This window comes from Zalophus californianus, chromosome 12, assembly GCF_009762305.2.
Source record: "Zalophus californianus isolate mZalCal1 chromosome 12, mZalCal1.pri.v2, whole genome shotgun sequence".
Taxonomy (NCBI): domain Eukaryota; kingdom Metazoa; phylum Chordata; class Mammalia; order Carnivora; family Otariidae; genus Zalophus; species Zalophus californianus.
Window position 1 is genome coordinate 65,557,256 of NC_045606.1, and position 15,612 is coordinate 65,572,867.

The following is a 15,612-nucleotide window of genomic DNA, read 5'->3' on the forward strand; positions in this document are numbered from 1 at the left end:
CATGGAAGTTGGCAAAGGATTCCCGTGTGTGCTTTTCTTCTCTTCAAAGGCTGAATGTAATTCCTGAAAGGCATTTGGGCTGAAAAGAAAGACCGTGTCAGGTTGACAAGTCCCTCTGACGCGTGGCAGAGGCTGAGCCTGCTAGTAGTACAAATTTGGTTCCCCCCGGGGCTCGTGCTTACTGGGAAGTCAGACTTGAAGCAAGAAACTCAGCTACAAGCCAAGAAAAGGGTGACAGCAGGGGCAGCAACAAAGGGCTTGTGGGATGGGGCAGGAGGTTGGCTCTGCTGGACATGTGAACAAGGGGCAATGACGTCAGGCAAGGACAGTGAGGGCTGAATAGAACCTAGCATTCACTGAGTCTTCACTGGGCGTGAGGCCCTAAGACCCAACGCTAAGGCCCCCCGCAAAAGTGGACCATGCAGCATGGGTATGGGAGGTGGTTTTGGGGTCTGTGATTGCCTCCCTGGACTCCCAGCAGGATACTGACTGGCATTCATACTTCTAGGTCTAACCTCTGAAAGGGGATCATCTTTGAAACCCCTCCTCTGCTCCTCTCCCTTGTAGCATGTTCTAGAGCTCCCCACTCAGCCAGTCAAGGCTTGATCTCCAGCCTCTCCCGCCCCACAGCTTCCGTCCCTTGCCCTACCCATCCTCCGGGGTCCTCAGTTGCCTCACCCTCAGCTCTCACTCCCCTCCACCCCCGTCCTGCCCTCGCCCTGCTTTCCTCCAGCCCTGCCAGGGGAGCCGTAGTCTGCCGCCCGGGCTGCACTCGGCTCCCATTCCCCAGGGCTCCCTTGCAATCTACCCATTTCTCCTCTGGCCCTGGCCCCAACGCCCCTCAGTCAGTCTCAGACCTGCTGTTTACCAGGCCCCATCATTCCCCACTGCTATCCTCAGCCCAGCCTTTGCCTCCCAGAGGGAGCCCTCTTCTTCTGTCAGATTCTCTGGGTCCAGCCGGCTGCCCCTCACCCGTTCCCATTGCCTCCCTGCCCACTCCTGTCTTGAGGGGCCTGGAAACCCAACCCTAGGTGACCCCTCTTGCTGTCCTGGCACTCTGGGAGTAACAGGCCTTCCCATCATGGATGTCTTTTAAATGTGTTTTTGTGTTTTCAAATCTACTTATTTTTTTTTTTTTAAAAGAAACCCTTTACATTTAAACAGCGACTGATTTTTTAAAAATGCTGAGGAAATAATAGGACAAGGTGGTAGGTGGAGTTAGCAACGAGGACGAACATTGAGGAAACACTGCATTTTTCCTCTTCAACCTTATAATAGCCCTGGGAAGGTCAGGTATGGCCTGTTATTATCCCTACTGTGCAAAGTGGGCCCCATCTGGGGTTTGTGATGAATTCTGCAGTGTCATGTGATGTAGTTTAAACACTGGCTTTATTGAAGAAGGGGCAAACTTATGAGGCAGGGTTTGCTCCTGGAACCCCATAATCAGACTGACTTTGGGTGCAGCGTTTCCCCCCAGCAAAATAGGGTGAAGGCGGCGCACTGGAGATAGCTTGTTGTCTAGGCGACCCAGAATGACATCCCGGGTCACTTTTGGCAGTTCTGTTCATCGAACCATGACCCCCATTTTATAGATGCAGAGACAGGCCAGAGAAATTAAATGATTTGTCCTACTCACACACCCATGCCAGCGCCTAAATTCAAAACCAGTCTACTAGTTCACATGGCAAAGAAAAGGAGAAGATTTTATGAAGTAACAAGAAGGGGAAACCTCTGTGGTCTGCTCTCTAGGCCTCGCTTTGCATCTCCAAGAAGTGAGGTGACATTGTGTGAGGAGCCAGCCAACCACAAGGGGTTTTGACCCTTTACCCCTTCACTACATAGGCCCCTTTGCTTGGGGCCCTGGGGGCAAGTTGGAAGCCATAGGAGCTGCTGTGAACAATCTCCTTTGCTAACTGTAAAGATTTAGCAGGAAGCTTGCTGTGCCTAACCCCCACGCTGGAGAATTAATAACACCCAAATTAAAGATGACTTTGACATTTTACATTTTAAAATGCTTTACAATCACTGGCAATCACTGGACCAGTGGTTCACAGTAGAGGGGCCTATAGACGTTTTCCAGATCTTGTATATAAACATCAAGATGAAAATAAGAGCTGTTTCTTTAATTCTCACTGTGCAGTTTTTAAGAAAGTCTTTAATATTCTATTCAACTCTTTCTTCTCTTTCTCCTTTCTGTCTCGCTCCACCCCGCCCCTCTCTCACTGGTTCTGAAACCTAAGTGTAGCCATAAATATGCAGGGCAGAGAAGGCTGACTTTTTCTATATCCAATAAACACCTTGGGGAGTAATTGAAATAACTTGGCACGGCTAGTCAGGTTACATGCTGTATAATACTAAAAGAAAACCCACAGTGAGGAAAAGCAACAGCAAATAGGAAGAAGGACTGGAAATAAAACCAGAACATTAAATAATGAGTAATTATGAGAAACTAAAACAACAGCAACAACAACAATAAAAACCCTCTTAGAATTATAACCTTAGAAAAAGAGTCAAGAAGCATCTTCAAAGAAGTTATACTAGGCGGAGTATACATTCTAGGTATTTCTAAGAATTGCAAATTTAAAGAAAAGGGAGGAGCTCATTCCCTCCCTGCCCTTATACTCCAGCACCACTTCGTTAGACGTACAGAAGGCACAGGTTTTGATCTCATTCTGACATGCATGTTTTTTCATGATTAGGCTTCCCTCCCATCTCTTTTTTCCCATCTTATCTCCACGATCTGAATTTTAAAGGAATGCTGTCAAGACAGCATACCACAAAAGGGAGAAGCGTCTACTACAAATTGTACTTTGTACTTTTTTCGAGTATCTTCCTTTGGTCTTTTTGATTTTACAAAAGATCTCTGTATTTGTTGTGGGTAGAAAGTAATGTTGAGTTGACATGTCTGGGTCTTGTGAGGGAGCGAAATGCTGGTGTCCTAGGCACAGGGAGAAAGTAGCTTATAGCCTGTGTTTCCAGCAGAATCCTATTGCTTATTCTCGCCCTCACCTGACACCCTCGGCTGTGGGATCTTGGGTAAGCCCTTCACTGTTCCTACACTCAGTTTCTTTCTAGTTTTTTTTTTTTTTTAAAGGTTATTTCTATGTAAAAATAAAATCTTCAGAAAACAGAGGAGTAAAAAAAAAAAGAAGTGATCATAATCTATCAAACATGATTTCGGTATATTTTCTGTAGATCTTATGTACATCTAGTTTCTTTTATTTTAAAAAATATAGTAGAAATGAAGCTATACCATCCAACTTTATATCCTGAGTTTTCTTCTGGCAGTGTTTTGTCCTTCTAAATAAAAAAATATGGACTCTGAACCACCATTTTCTAGAGCTGCATGATATTCAACACAGGCATTTCTGTCCTTTGTTTTTTACAGTTACAGTGACAGAGCTTTTGGCAGCCCTGGGGCTGTTTGATTATCTCACTGAAGGAAAAGAGAAAGTGCAAGGGCTGCAGTTCACTTTATATCTATGATGATTCATAGCCAGGTTCAATTCTAACTTTCCACTACATTGTCCGATATGTTCATATGCAGAGAGGTGAGGCCAATCTCTTTCTGTAGATCACCTCAGATGACAGACCAGTGACTGGAGGACCTTTGTTGGTGTCTGATTGTAGTAAGACAAACTGGCTACAAATTCCGGCCCTGTAATTTTCCATCTGTGATCTCAGGCAAGTTTCTTGGTCTCTGTATGTCTCTGTTTTCTTGGCTGTAACAGTGTGGATATCATGATAATCCCTCAGTTCCAAGAAATACACTTGAACACGTTTAATATGAGGTTGAGTGCTGCAATCAATGTGTACGTTGTATATTCTTCCTTTTTCCTCCCTCCGCACTCCCCAGAGCTATTATAATCAGTGGTATCTTAGAACTGAAGACATATGGTAATACTTCCTAACAGTTTGTTGAAAAAAATCAGCTGAAATATTACATTTAAAGTATTTTTAGCAGTTGGTAAGAGAGCAATAAATAGCAGCTATTATTTTATTAGTAAGAAAACTTACATTGTTCTTAGAATAGAACACTTATTCTGTATAGAATAGTTATTATAAGACATAATTTGCAGATCATATATTCAGTTAAAACTTGAACTGCTTGGAAAATGCCTTAGCACTCTTGTTAATTAGAGATGGCCGGGGATAGCACATAGGTTTAACTTTATGTGCCAAGTCTAATCTGTTGATGATGACTGTCAGACGTGCTGTGTTGTATGAATTGCTGAGGCAGAATCTGGGTGTAGCAGACAAGAGCGCCAAGGTTGATTAGTAGTAGCTTAGGGAGATATGGCATCACACACCCTAAGTGTCTGCCACCTCTGCATTACGGTGGTCCAAAACATTACTTGGCAATTCATTCGGCATTAGCCTGACATTGGTTTCTCAATCAGGAGTTTCACTGAAATCTTGTGGCAGTGTGCTGCCTCTGGGTCCAAGGTGGGAGCTGAGAACCACGTAAGAAGTAAGCCCAGAGGACACTTATGTCCTGGGAAACACAGGAAGCTGATGGAGACCTGCAGTCTCCACAACACTCTGAAAACGCATTCCTTTCCTTAACAGCTTTGGGGACGTCAGCCACAATCACTTAACCATTTTTCTTAAAACTCCAAGCCTAGTAGAAATATGGGAGACTTTGCAGAGCCTTTGCAATCACTTTGATTTTGCTCAGCCCTTGTTCTGCTAATGCTTGTTTACGTCTTGCCTCCTGAGCTTTGAATGCCCTGCACCTTGGCCTGTCTAGAACTTGTCTGGGGGAGGATTGACCGCATCTTGTTCTTGTCCTCCTCCGCTGTGGGTAAGATGCCGTAATCCCAGGGCCCTTCTCTAGAAAGGGTCCTGGTGCCGGGAGAAGGAGACCATTCATTTTGTTAGGTGGCCCTCGTTATCTAACTCTCAGCTTTTGTGACACTTATGAAACAAAATCAGTCATCGAAGGCACACTTGCTGAAGGCTTAAGTGTAAAGCTACATACCATTTCTTGAAATATTCTGGTAGTCTCTGTGATTGCAGTGGTTTCTTTTCCATAATCGAAGGTAAATAGAGTTTTCTTTAATTCTGAAACAAATATATATGGGCATATGAGTATCAGGACACTCGCATGATGATGTTCGAAAAACAGGATTTTGTGATGATTTTTCAAAATGAGTGGTTCAAATGAACTCAGAAAAATCAAATTTCTGCAGACATGTTTTCTCTAAACTGTCAGTCCATTACTGAGAGTTTTTACAAGAAGCAGTCCTATAAAATCGGTTGCATCAATGTAGTAAGATTAAACTTTTTCTTTTTGTGAAGACCTCCAGAATCATCCCTTTATTTTATTTTTTTAAATTTCAGGCTTTGGTCATGTCCCCAAACCCCAATAATTATTTTATTAATAAAAAAACCCCCAAGTATGCAGAATACACTTTTCAAAGTTGAGTTTCTAAATCATCATCGAGTTCAGTTAATTGGTGGCTAAAAATGGGGTTTTGTTTAAACAACCCCATATGCAGAGTCATCCCTTTCTAAACTTTTTACCAAGAGCTGCTATAAGTTTCTTGAGCAATTGGTCCTTTTCAACAAATGTGTTTTTTTTTAATTTTTAATTTTATTAAGTATCAAATTTTAATTCCAGTAGTTAATATATAGTGTTAATTAGTTTCAGGTATGCAATACAGTGATTTAACGATTCTATACATTGTTTAGTGATTTTGAACCTGACCTTATACCCTTTCTTCTTTTGATTGCTCTGAAGCTGTGGCAGACACTCTTGTTGACCTTCAGATCCATCTCCCCCCTTCACCTTAGCAGAAGTTTTTGTAGGGCAAAACGATGCCGCATGATGACTGCTTTACCCAGCTTCCCTTGCAACTGCAAGTGGCCACTTCACTCATTTCTGGGAAATGAGGTAGAAGTATCCAATTTCTGGGAATATTTCTTAGGAAACAATTGGCAAGTGACCCTTGCTCCTTCTTTATCCTCTTTCTCCATTTTTCTGCCCAGATTAGGCAAGCTGCCACCTTGGACAGTGGGGATAACTTCTACATTGGGAAGGCAGAGGGGTGAGTGGGAGGGACCCTGGATCCTTGAGAACCAGTGGAGTTGAGCTCCCATACCAGATCTAGACTACACATCTCTGAAATTTTATGTGTGAGAGAAATAAACTCTAATATGATCTTATTTTAACCACCCATATGTGGAGTCTCTTTCCTACTTGTAGCTGAATCTAATACTAATGGACACAGAGTTTAGAGACAAACTTGTGACCAGTATCAGGTTATAACTGCACATACTTTAAGTCATTTTCTTGGCTTCTCTTTGTCCCGTCTTTGATTGTCTATCTTCTTTTGCCAAGCTTTAATTTAATTGAAATGTAATTTAATGTTATGTTCTTTATGCTTTTATAGGCTTCTGTAAAATCCTTTTTGAAACAAGACCAGGTATAGACTAATGAATAATAATTAAACTCAGAAGTATTTGATTACTCCTCAAATGTATTGTGTCTTTTCTTCATTATAATAACTTCATATCTCACAACCTTACATAAATCACCATTTATTTGTATTACACGAGTCTCATTTATTGTATTAGAGTGCTTGCCAACTGTCTCAGTGCTTCAGAAAGGTAAGCATGTATCAGGTTTGGGCACTTGGAATGCACTGAAAGTAGTCTTTTTGAAGTCTGAGAAAACTAATGATAATATTTTTTGATAGAAGAGCATGATGTCTGAGCAATAGTTTAAGTATGGGATTTTTGCTTTGTGGTGGAGTTTTGAGGTGAATGACTTATTTTGTTTTTAAAAATCAAACCTACCCATGCACATAGTTTAAAAAAGTCAAATTTGTATTACTTGAGTGATGTTTAACAAGCCCTACCATGTTCCAGACACTCCTCTAGGCACCTGAGTCATATTGGTAAATGAGGAAGACAAAGACCCCTGCCCCTGTATTGTTGACATTCCATCAGGGAAAAACCTAATAAGCATCTTGAATGAACAAATTAGAGAGGATGCTAGAAGATGGTAAGTGCTATGAAAAAAAGGGGAGGCAGGGGAAATAAGGTTAGAGTGGTTGGAGCAAGCCTCACTGAAAAGGTGAATGTGAACCAAGACAGTTGAACTATTTATATCTATAAGGCTTGTAGTGATAAACAGTAATCCCGTACTACCCTGCTCTCCCCATTTCTCCATTCCCAGAGGCAACTAATTGCAGCCTCAACTGACTGAGTCATTGGGCATTTTCTTTTTTATCTCTAAATAACATACCTTCAAGTCCACTTCTTTATTTGTAGTCTTTGGCATTATCTATTCACTTCCTACCACCAAGAGGAGCATTTAACTATTCACAAATGATCAATGATTGCTTTTTCTTCCCTTCCAAATTCTTTTATTTCCCTGAAGTTAATAGGAGCCTTTTGTTTCTTTGCTTATTTTTTTTAAGTATTTATCATCAATTTACTCTCAAATCTTTTACGGTTGTTTGATCCCCTTTCAATATGCTCTATTAGAGAGTTTATTAATTTTGTCTTGTGGAAATGTCTCCTGAAATCTCTTGACCTGATTACTCTGGACTTGCTGCCCTCTCACACTCATGCTCAGTAGATATCCTGGGAGCCCCTATCTTCATCAGATTCCCTCTACCTCTTCCTGACTTAGCAGATCTGTTTTCTAGAAGACCACATTTTAATTTTTTCTGATGGAGAATGTTTTTAAGTAACTTTTGTAGGATGTGGGGGATGTAACTTATTTTTTTTTAACATTTGTATATCTAAAAATGTTTCTATTGTTTGATTTGGTGAGGTATAATGTAGGCCCAGAAACACAGCTTGCATCATAAGATAAACATAAATATGGTTAATAAGACTTGTTGGGGAAAAACTTCAAGTGGAGAAGTAATAGTGTTCGCTTGGTCTCTGAACTTTCATTACCTTATAGAAAGGTGTTTTAGACGGGGCATAGCTAGACTAGACACATCTAGGACTCCCTACATATCCTTAGTGAAAGAATGGTCTGGTGTTTATAAGTCACTGTGTAACAATAACAGATTTATGGTATAGGCAATTATTTTGTTAAACAGGAGGAGTCCTGAACATGATGAATCAGCTTCTTGCTAAGCAATCAATAGGAAGACAGAAATAAGCCTCCAGGACCATCAGGGTTTGTCTCTCATCAGCTGGTGTGGTAGATTAGAGATGACCTCATTATCTTTGACACTCCTACCCTTAAATTTTGGCTGTTATGTGGCTTTTTGACCAATAGGGTATGGTAGAAGCGATTCTGTGCCAGTTATGGCCTGGTTTTTAAGATACTTGGCAACTTTGGTCTATTGAAGCCCTGATCCATTATGTAAGAAGCCTGACTATCCAGTTGGAGATACCATGTAAAAAGACCCTACAATGGAAGTAGCCATAATGTCCTTCAATAGGTGAATGGGTAAACAAAACTGTGGTATATTCATACGATGGACTATTATTCAGCAGTAAAAAGAAGAGAGCTATCAAATCATGAAAAGACATAGAGAAACCTTGAATGCATATCGCTGAGTGAAAAAAGCCAATATGAAAAGGCTATATTCTGTATGATTCCAACTACATGACACTCTGGAAAAGGCAAAACCATGGAATAATAAGTGGAGCACAGGCTTTTTTTGGCGGAGGAGGGGGTCAATGAAACTCGTCTATATGAAAGGGTAATGGTGGATACATGCCATTATGCATTTGTCAAAACCCATGGAAGGTTCTACATAAAGAATAAACCCTTAGGTAAACTATGGACTTTAGTTAAGAATAATATGTAAATATTGGCTCTTCATTTAAAACAAATGTACCACACTAATGCAAGATGTCAGTAATAGGGGAAATTGAAGAGATGAGAGAGTATATAGGAATTCTGTATTTTCTGCTCAATTTTTCTGTAAACCTAAAATTGCTAAAAAATTAAAGTCTATTAAAAAAAAAAAAAAGGCCCTCTCTGGAAAGGAAGAGGGACCCAGCTAAACTGAGTCTTCTAACTGCCTTTTCCTAGGCACCAGTTATATGAGTGAAGCCATGTGGACCCTCTAATCCAGCCACTAGGTGAATACCATGGTCAATGTCACAAGGAGAGGAAGAATTGGCCAGCCAAACTTTTCCTGAATTCCTGATATGCTAAACTGTGAGATATAAAGAAAATGGTTGTTGTTTTAAGCCACTAAAGTTTGGAGTACTTTGTTACACAACAATAGATAACCAGAACAGATGGTTATAGAATTCTAGGTTAAAATCATTTTCCCTCAGAAGTTTGAAGGAATCAGTTCATTGGCTCCTACCCTCCTAGTGCTGTTGTCTGAAGCTATTCTGTGCCTCGATCCTTTGAAAGCCCATGGTGGCATCTGTTCCAAGAGTTCTGAAGTGGGATGACAGGCTTGGTGTGGCTCTATTTTCATTCACAGTGTTAGTCATTGATGGACCTTTTCAACCTGGAAATTCATGTCTGTCAGTTCTCAGAGATGTTCTTGAATTATTTCATTGATGATTTCTTCCTTTTTTTTTCTTAGAACCCCTATTATTTGTATATTGGGTCAGTTGGGCTCTGGTCTTTTGATCTTCCTAGTTTTTCTGCCCTATTTTCCATATCTTTGTCTTTTGCTCTATTTTCTGGAGGATATCCTCAAATTTATCTTTCAATCCCTTTATGAAAGTTATCTGATGCATAATTTCCAAGTGACCCTTTTTGTTCTTTGAATATATTTTTAGTTTTAGCATAACCTAATTACATGAATGAAACCTCTTATCTTTTTGACGATATTAATTCTAGTTATTTTTTATAAATAGGGTATCAATTCGAGTCTAAGAAAAACATTTTCTTCCTTAGAAAACAGAACAATAGTTTGTTTTCTTGAAGTTCCTTTTTCTCTTTTTGTGTTGTCTTTCACATTCAAGATTTCCCTCAGATGTCTGATGATACTGGAATGTTTGTTGGCTTGTATTTAAAAGTGGAAATGGGTTGAAAACTTAAAAGCTGATTGGAAAATGGACCCCTGGGTGTAGCTTGTTGACTATGGTCCTCACCGTAGCCTGGGCTGGTGGGGACTTTCTCAGGGAAACCCTGCTGTCTGTGTCTGGAGCTTTCCTCCCTGGGATGTGAAGATTCCCCTGGGAAGGCTCTTCTGGTCTTCAGCACTCTGGAGCTGGTTGTCTGCATTCAGCATGCATGTGTTTTAGTGGGTACTCCTCTCCTCACTTATGTTTAGTGTCCCTCAGTCCAGAAGCCTTTGATTTTAGCATCTCCAGAGAATAATAAACCTCTAGTCTTAATACCAGAGTAAGGGGAGGCAGCTGCCCAGCTGTGTAAAGTTGGGAAAGAGTCTAAGGATCTAACTGCTTTTTCAGCAATCTTTCAACTGACACTAGTTTTTACCCTCACCTCCATTTCTAGAGCTACCATATGTAGTCGATCCCCAAGTCTTTCGGGGGATACAGTGTAAACTGGGTTGCTTCTTGACATTCCCTCCTACTGGCTCAGGATGCAGCTTTCTGAGTCGACTAGGTTGGTTATCTCCTGTCCTGCTTTCTGGCTTCCGACATTTTGTGGCTGGTGGCTCTTCCTGTTCTCTTTGTCCTTGGAGACCAGTTCATTTACTGTCATTTTAGTGGGGTTTCTCAAGGGAGAGAAGCAAATGCTTTGTTCCATCTGTTATCTTACCCAGAAGCCTGAAACAAATACACTCTGCATCATTTCTGCCCTCTGCCTTGACTATTTTATTATATTTTGAAAAAGCAGATGGGAAATGGACATTAGATCTGAGTTCAAAGCTAAAATAATTTCACGGTCAATAAAGAGGGGCTATTTTCCTTTGGGAAAGTACTTGTTACCAATATTTAGTCATAAATGTATTTTTGATAATTCTAAAAATGGAATTTATGTACCAAAATACTGTTTTGCTCATGACCTGATCATGAAGAGCGAATAGTGTAGATATTTATATTATAGATAGTTAGTTGCAGATTTCTTTACAAGAATACAAAATCTTTGCCAGCCGGTGAATAGTTTCATTAATATTTCTGACCAGAAATAGTATGTGGAATTTTGAGATTAAGGTTTTGTACTAGGCACTAGAAAACATTTCACATAATCAAAGATAATGTTTTCTTTCATCCCACCTCGAATACATAATCTGTCTTATAAATTCTAGGGATTGAATTTCTCATGGAGTGCTCAAGAATCCAGAGAAGACAGAAAAATCAATATAATATTTTGAGAAGCCTATAGTAGAATATTTTTGAGATGCTAAGAAATTGAGAAGAATGCTTGATGGGAAGTCATCTGCATACAAAGTCGGTTAGATTTGAATTCATGGGAGAAACCACGGAGACTGCGCCTAGTGAGGTTAACCGTGATGACCTCTCTGGTTTCGAATCCCCACTCCTCTCGCTCCCTAACCCCACTTGGACACAGGTTTCTCAGTGTGACCTTTTGTTTCTCCCTTTTCCCTCTGTTGTACATTCAAGCCAAGTCCAATGGGCTGGTAGAAGACGTAGTAGTTTAGTTTGAGGGATGCAAAGGAGGAGTACTTGAAGTACTTGAAGGTTTTCTTCTTTCCACTTTCCCCAGTGCCTAAGATGCTGGTGTCCTCAACCTACAGGGCTGGCTTCGAAGCATGCCACGTTAAAGTCCCACTTTGACCAGCTCTGTCTACTGCAGGGCATTTCATGTGAGGACACACTGTCAGCTTTTGATTCCTAACACCAAAATTCAAAATAGGGAAATCTCCTACAGAACGTGTACTGATTACTTTCCCCGCTGTGGGTTCAGGTAGCAGACAAAAAACACTTTCTCTGAGCACCTTCTAATGACCCACCACCCCCATGCCATTTTATGATGAAGAAATGGAAAACAAACAAACAAACAAAAAGAATAAAACCAAGAATGAGCTTCAAGTATGATACAAATTAAAGGGGTCGATTTAGAACTGAAAAAAAATTTCAGCCCCTCCTATGTTGACTCAAAGCAGAACCTTCTCAGAGAGAGGCTTCAGAACAGTTTCCCAATAGACTTAGCACGTCAGAGGTTTTGGGGGTAGACCGAGTATGATATCATGCAAGCAAGAGTGGTGTATCAGGGCCTGGTGAAGTTTCTGAACTGATTTCTGATTCTCTGCAGAGCACTGCTAGTTTGGGTATACATTCTGACACCCTAATTAAGTTGCATCATAGGGAATGAGACACACAAAAAAAGACCAGGGCATGGAAGACTAGCAGCAGGGTCAGGGAGAGAAAAATGGTAACATCTGATGTGAAGGGTTAGGGCAGGAGAGTGAATTAGGATAAAAATTGAATAATTTAGAGACTGGAACGGCTTTATCCAGGGACTGCTACTGCCAGGAATATTTAAGAAAAGTGTGGGGAGTTTTCTTTCTGATGTAGGTGGAAGTCAGACCAGCATGGGGCCATGGGGATGGATTAAAGAACTTTTAGAATTCCTTCTAGTCCTTTGATACCAGATCCCTGTGCAACCTCTAATTCACCACATCACAGAACAACGAAGATTTCAGCCTCAGAGAGAACTAAACATGCAGAATTCGACTCACTGTGTATTCAGAGAGACTGGCAATGGGCTAATTATGCAGGGGTGTGTGTAGGGGTGAGGATGGCTCTAGAGGAGGTCCTAGGAGTTCAGACATGAAAAGATTAGTCAGACAGCATGATAGATTTTAAATTTGGAGCAGCAAATAATACAGGGAAATAGACTTCATGGGCCTTGTGTTCAATAATTCATGAGCTACTCTACTCAGATAAGGCTTCTTACCTGTTAAGTTAACCTCCCACTAAGATTCCTCCGTCTGTCCTTCTCAGAGCTTGGGGCAGTAATAACTGTTTCCCTCCTGCCCTTTTTTTTTTTTTTTTTTTTTTGACCTCAGATTTGATTCTAGGCCACTGCATCAGCATAAACATTAAACTATGAGAAAACTGAGAGATATAAGGTGTGGACACTTACAAAGGTAAAAAGATCGCTTGTGATGCACAAAATATTGTTTTAATAATCTAAACAGCATTTCTCAAAGGATGCTGTGAAACACCAGCTTCTTGAGATGTATCTTTCTCATAAAATATACACACATACACACAGAAAAGAAGAGAGAGAGGGGGAGGGAGAGAGAGAGAAAGGGAGAGAGAGATTCTACATAGTTCTGTGGTCAAATAAGTAAATGAATTTAGGAACTGTTCCATATTAAACCTTGGAGATATAACAAGGTTTTTTTTTTTTTGCCTTATTAAAGGCTCTTATTAATCTTATACTGAATAAAAGTGTTTCTCCTTATTCAAACCGGCATTTCCAAAACTTAGTTGACCTAGGGATCTTTTGAAAAATGTGTGTGACAGCTTGTGGAACTAGTCTTTCACAGAACAGTGTTTGGAGAATATTGATGAATTATTTCTACCTGTATGTGAGCATGGAGACGGCCTAAAATCTCAGGTTCAGTTGGTTATAGGAATCCTGTTAGAGAAATTTGGAGGTTTTTCCTTTGCTTTGATCAGTCTAGACTGCACAATTTTATCATTCTGGACAAAATTTTACATCGAGGCTTGACTCATCTATAACTGACCAAATTCACTTGTAGCAGATCTCTCACTTGTTTTATTCCTTCTACCTGGCTACTGAATTGATATTTTACTTGAAATTCACTACCTCCAACTTGTTGATCATGTGGTTATTTTTACATTTTAATGAATTGTGCTAATCTCTTGTAGAATATTTATTACAGAACACGCTTAGTAGTCCAATGGCTTAAGTTACGATTTATTTTTACATGCATCACATCATGCAGCTGGTGATTCGATTCGTGCTGTTTATATTCCTCCTCCCTTATCCCTAGCATTTTTTCCGAAATGTTAATTCCTGCAAATCTGATTTGATTTAGGCAATCTGAGAAAATGCAAGGGAAGGAGGCTTGTAGATTGGAAAGCAATCTACAAATGTAAAATGATAATCATTATGAACTTATTCAGTAATTCTTCTCCTGAGTACCTTCTATATGGTGCCACATAATGTGTCAGGGGCTAGGGCTCTGGAACAAAGTCAAGCCAATTCCTGTACTCAAGATGCTCAGAGTCTGGTATGGGGCTGGGTGGAGAGGAAAAACAATAAAGAAACAGTTATGACAAGTGAGGTGACATTGGTACTGAAGAAGCATAATAGGAGTACAGGAGAGAATCATCCAGTTAGACGGGGAGTTGGCATGAGGAGGCTGTCTAAAGGAACTGACTCCTAAATGGTAAGTGTAAAAGCATGAACATAGGGTAACCAGATAAGACAAAGGCGAATTTGTAAATGCTCCTGAAAAGATGCTCAAACTCATTAGTGACCAGGAGACTACATATTAGAACAACAATAAAACACTGTTAGATTGGAAAAAATGAAGAAAGTGGGCAATATTCAGTATTGGCAGGGATGTGGGGAAACAAGTGTTCTCATATACTATTTGTGGGGATGTAAATTGGGATAGCCTTTTTGGAGGGATGATGAAAAATTAAGAATGTATACATTTGGAGTTAGCCATTTCTTCCTAAAGATATCCTCACGGGGTTTCATAAAGAGAACTGGAGAATGTTCATTATGGCATTATTGGGTGTAATGAGGATTTGGAATTGACTGTCCATCTGTAGGAGAACAAAATGACCATACTATGAAATACCATGCAGAATTGCACAAGAATAGAAAGTGCTTCAATAACTATTGTTAAAGCAAAGCATTAATTTTCCATATGTCATGCACAGCATAATGTTACTTACAGGGGAAATCCCAATGAAACATTTATTTCTTTATATACGGATTTACACATGTAATCACACGGAAGGGATCTGAAGAAAATCACACTAAATTGATAACAGGGCTTTCTCTTGGGAAAGGGGGTGAAATTGGGGGAAAGCTTTGACTTTTTACTTTACATACCTCAGTATTTTTTGTAAGATGAAAATGTACTCATGATTTGAGTAGTTAAATTAAAAAGTGAAAATTTAGAAATGAGTAGAGTCAGGGGAGAAGTTGTTGCAGGTGGAGAGATTTGCCAGTGTATGCAGGAAGAGTCCTTGGCTAGGAGCCATAGCATGCACAGATGGTCCTTCCTGCCCAAGGGGCAGGGCCTCCCTGCCCGGCACTGCAGCCCTTCTTGCCTTCTCCAGGACCTGGTTCCTTCCCTCATCCACCTTTCTCTCTTTGTTGGATCTTCCTCTCACTAAAATTATGCTGTAGGAGTTCTCACCTAAAAAAGATGTCTCCCTGATCTTTTATTCCCCACCAGCTATCACCCCCTTTCTCTGTTCCCTTTAATAGTGAAACCTGTTAAATGAGTTGTTGATGCTCACTTCCTTCATCACCTCCTGGAAAGTACTCTCGGCAGTCAGGTTCCCATCTCTGTCCCAGGAGACATTTCTGGCCAGTCGCCCCTGCTCACCACCCTGCATATCCAGTGCTCTTTCTCCATCCCCATCCTCTTCTGCCTCTGGCAGCATTTGGCTGAAAGGCACTTGTCCTTTGGAAACACTTTCTTGGTCTGTAGGATACTGAACCCTTCTAGTTTTCTCTCCACTTCGAGAACTATTCCTTCATCTTCTCTTCCCAAACCTCTGCATGTTGGCATCCCCCAG

At 40.5% G+C, this 15,612-nt stretch overlaps 1 protein-coding gene across 3 annotated transcripts in view; it reads right to left on the bottom strand.

Annotated features, from left to right (window-relative positions):
- Window positions 1–15,612, bottom strand: part of AOAH (acyloxyacyl hydrolase) — a 180,006-nt gene that overhangs the window by 55,970 nt on the left and 108,424 nt on the right. For all 3 annotated transcript variants that reach the window (XM_027574367.2, XM_027574370.2, XM_027574368.2), the window contains one exon: window positions 4,982–5,064. In XM_027574367.2, coding sequence (XP_027430168.1) covers window positions 4,982–5,064 — 83 coding nt within the window. The remainder of the gene's footprint in view (window positions 1–4,981; window positions 5,065–15,612) is intronic.